At 34.1% G+C, this 2,320-nt stretch overlaps 1 protein-coding gene across 1 annotated transcript in view; it reads left to right on the top strand.

Moving 5' to 3' along the window:
- Nucleotides 1-510: 510 nt before the first annotated feature.
- Nucleotides 511-2,320, top strand: part of Tmem38b (transmembrane protein 38B) — a gene marked incomplete at its 5' end in the record, with an annotated part of 32,490 nt that continues 30,680 nt past the window's right edge. Inside the window, 1 exon segment of the mRNA XM_013513292.1 lies at nt 511-667. Coding sequence (XP_013368746.1) covers nt 511-667 — 157 coding nt within the window.

The following is a 2,320-nucleotide window of genomic DNA, read 5'->3' as shown; positions in this document are numbered from 1 at the left end:
TGGGTCTGAGCTCTGGGGCCTCCACCTCAGAGGGCAGACCGATCTCCAGTGGTCACCTTAGCATTCAGGGCGTGGCCCATGGGGCCTCTTAGGGCAGTTTCTCTTGAGGTGGCCTGAACAGAGCATTTTAAAGATGCCAAAAATCAACCATTAAAAAAGATTTCTAGTCTTCAAATAACAAAGTACATAATTTTTATTGATCCTGACTGACACAGGATCAACACACATATGAATAAGTTGTTTAAAACTACAAGTTTATGAAGTGTATTTATTTATTTATTTACTTATTCACTTTTATGGTACTACGGGTTGAGATCAGGGCCTGCGGACTGAGCTATCACCCGCCACCTCTCTTTGTTTTCTGAGATTGGGTCTTGATCAGTTGCCCAGGCTAGGTTTAGATTTGCAATCCTCCTCCAAAAAATTTGTTTCTTTATTGCGATGGGTATTTGGGACTTGCATAATAAATATATAACCGTCTCAGACTATGTTTTTACTTTACCATTTCAGGAGCAGCAGAAGTAGCACGTAAGAATCCTATTTCCAGCTGGTTCACTGCTATGCTATACTGCTTTGGTGGGGGAATTTTATCCTGTGTGCTGCTTGCAGAGCCTCCATTGAAGTTTCTTACAAACCATACTAATGTTTTACTGGCATCTTCAATCTGGTAAGCTACCAGTATGGGGAACTGTGAGGTATTTTTTAAGAATGTTGAGTAAATTGTTAGTAAATGAAATTTACTTTTTTCAAAAAACATTTTATGTTTAAGTATAAAATATACCTTTTTCTTGGCTTTCTCATGTTGCTTCTCCTGGAGGCAATTGTCGTTACCATTGTCTTATGTATCTTTAACGGAAACATTTCAAACATGAAGGATCATTAAATATTTGGTCCACAAAAACCAACTCAGGGTTATGGCATGGTAAAGATCATGAATGTGACTGACCAAACAAAAAATCTTAAGTAACTGTGGCTCATATATAATTGTTCTTGTGGGATATTCTTTGTTCAATATTCTTTGTTGGCTTTAGAGACTTATGAGAGCTTTGAACATTAAGTTTTTAGATTTGACGTGAAGAAAAAATGTTACTTTTAATTTGAATTTGTGCAATCCAAACTCAGCTATCCTGAAGAGGATTGGTGCCTTGAGTTGAAAAAAAAAATGTATAATACATCAGTGTGCTTTATTTGTTGAAAGCAAAAAATGTGGTTTTATAACAATATTTTAAAAAAATAATAGCACTTTGAAAATTTTTTTTATGAATATAGATGCTGAAACAATATAAAAAGTAAGATACACAGAATGTGATACTTTTCATCACTTCCACTTCTGTTTTGTAGTCTTAACTACCACCCCCTACTTGGGTAATTTCAGTAGCTTCCTCATGGTCTAGCTGCTCTTTTCATTATTCCCCTGAATCTGTTCTTCATGTAGCACGTTAAGTGATTATTTTAAAGTAAGTTACAATATGTCACTCTGCCTGAAAGTTTATCTTATTATGAGCAAAGTCTTCTTCCAGTGACCCATAAAACCTTACAAAATTTTTCCTGTACTGAATTAGCACTTTTTTCCTTCCTACTGCACTCTAACCACATGAACTTTGCTGCTTCTTGACACATCATGTATTATTTAACTTTAGTGCCTTTGTACTTGCTTTTTTCACCCCTTAATGTTCTTTCCCCAAAAAGCTCACACTTTCTTTTATCAGAGAGGCCTTCCCATAACTGTCATATTGTTTTTCTTCTTAGACTTAATACTACCTGACATACTATCTGTTGATTTTTGTTTTTGTTTTTAATGTTTGCCTGTCTCAACTAGAATAACAGTTTATCAGAGCAGAGATTTTGTTTGGTTATCTGTGTCCAGGTACTGTTATAGATTCAGTGAATGCAACACTAAAAGAAATGGATTGCTATATACTGTTATAGGAGATTTCTGAATTTGGGTAGCAAGGAACTACAGATCATGATTAGTTGATCTCTTAAATGAAAGTTGATCTCTTAAATAAAATTGTACATTCATAAATGTATATTTTCTTGGCTTAAGCTAAATAGTATGTTAAATAGAAAATTTAAACTGTATTTTAATATAATGAATTAATAATAAAGCATTTAATTATTTATTCACTTCAGATCTTTTATTATTCCCATTTTACATAAGAGGAGATTGAGGCTTAAAGAGTTGGTCAGTGGCAGGGTCTGAATTTTAACTCAGGCATTTAGATTATAATCCCCCTTGAGATGAATTTTCTTTCTAAACAATTCAGCTTTATTGAAATTTTAGCTAAATCTGATGTACTGGCACATGCCTGTAATCCCA

Source organism: Chinchilla lanigera, unplaced genomic scaffold, assembly GCF_000276665.1.
Source record: "Chinchilla lanigera isolate Chin_1 unplaced genomic scaffold, ChiLan1.0 scaffold00018, whole genome shotgun sequence".
NCBI classification, from domain to species: domain Eukaryota; kingdom Metazoa; phylum Chordata; class Mammalia; order Rodentia; family Chinchillidae; genus Chinchilla; species Chinchilla lanigera.
The sequence above is the reverse complement of the archived record's forward strand: the minus strand, read 5'-3'. Positions and strand labels throughout refer to the sequence as shown.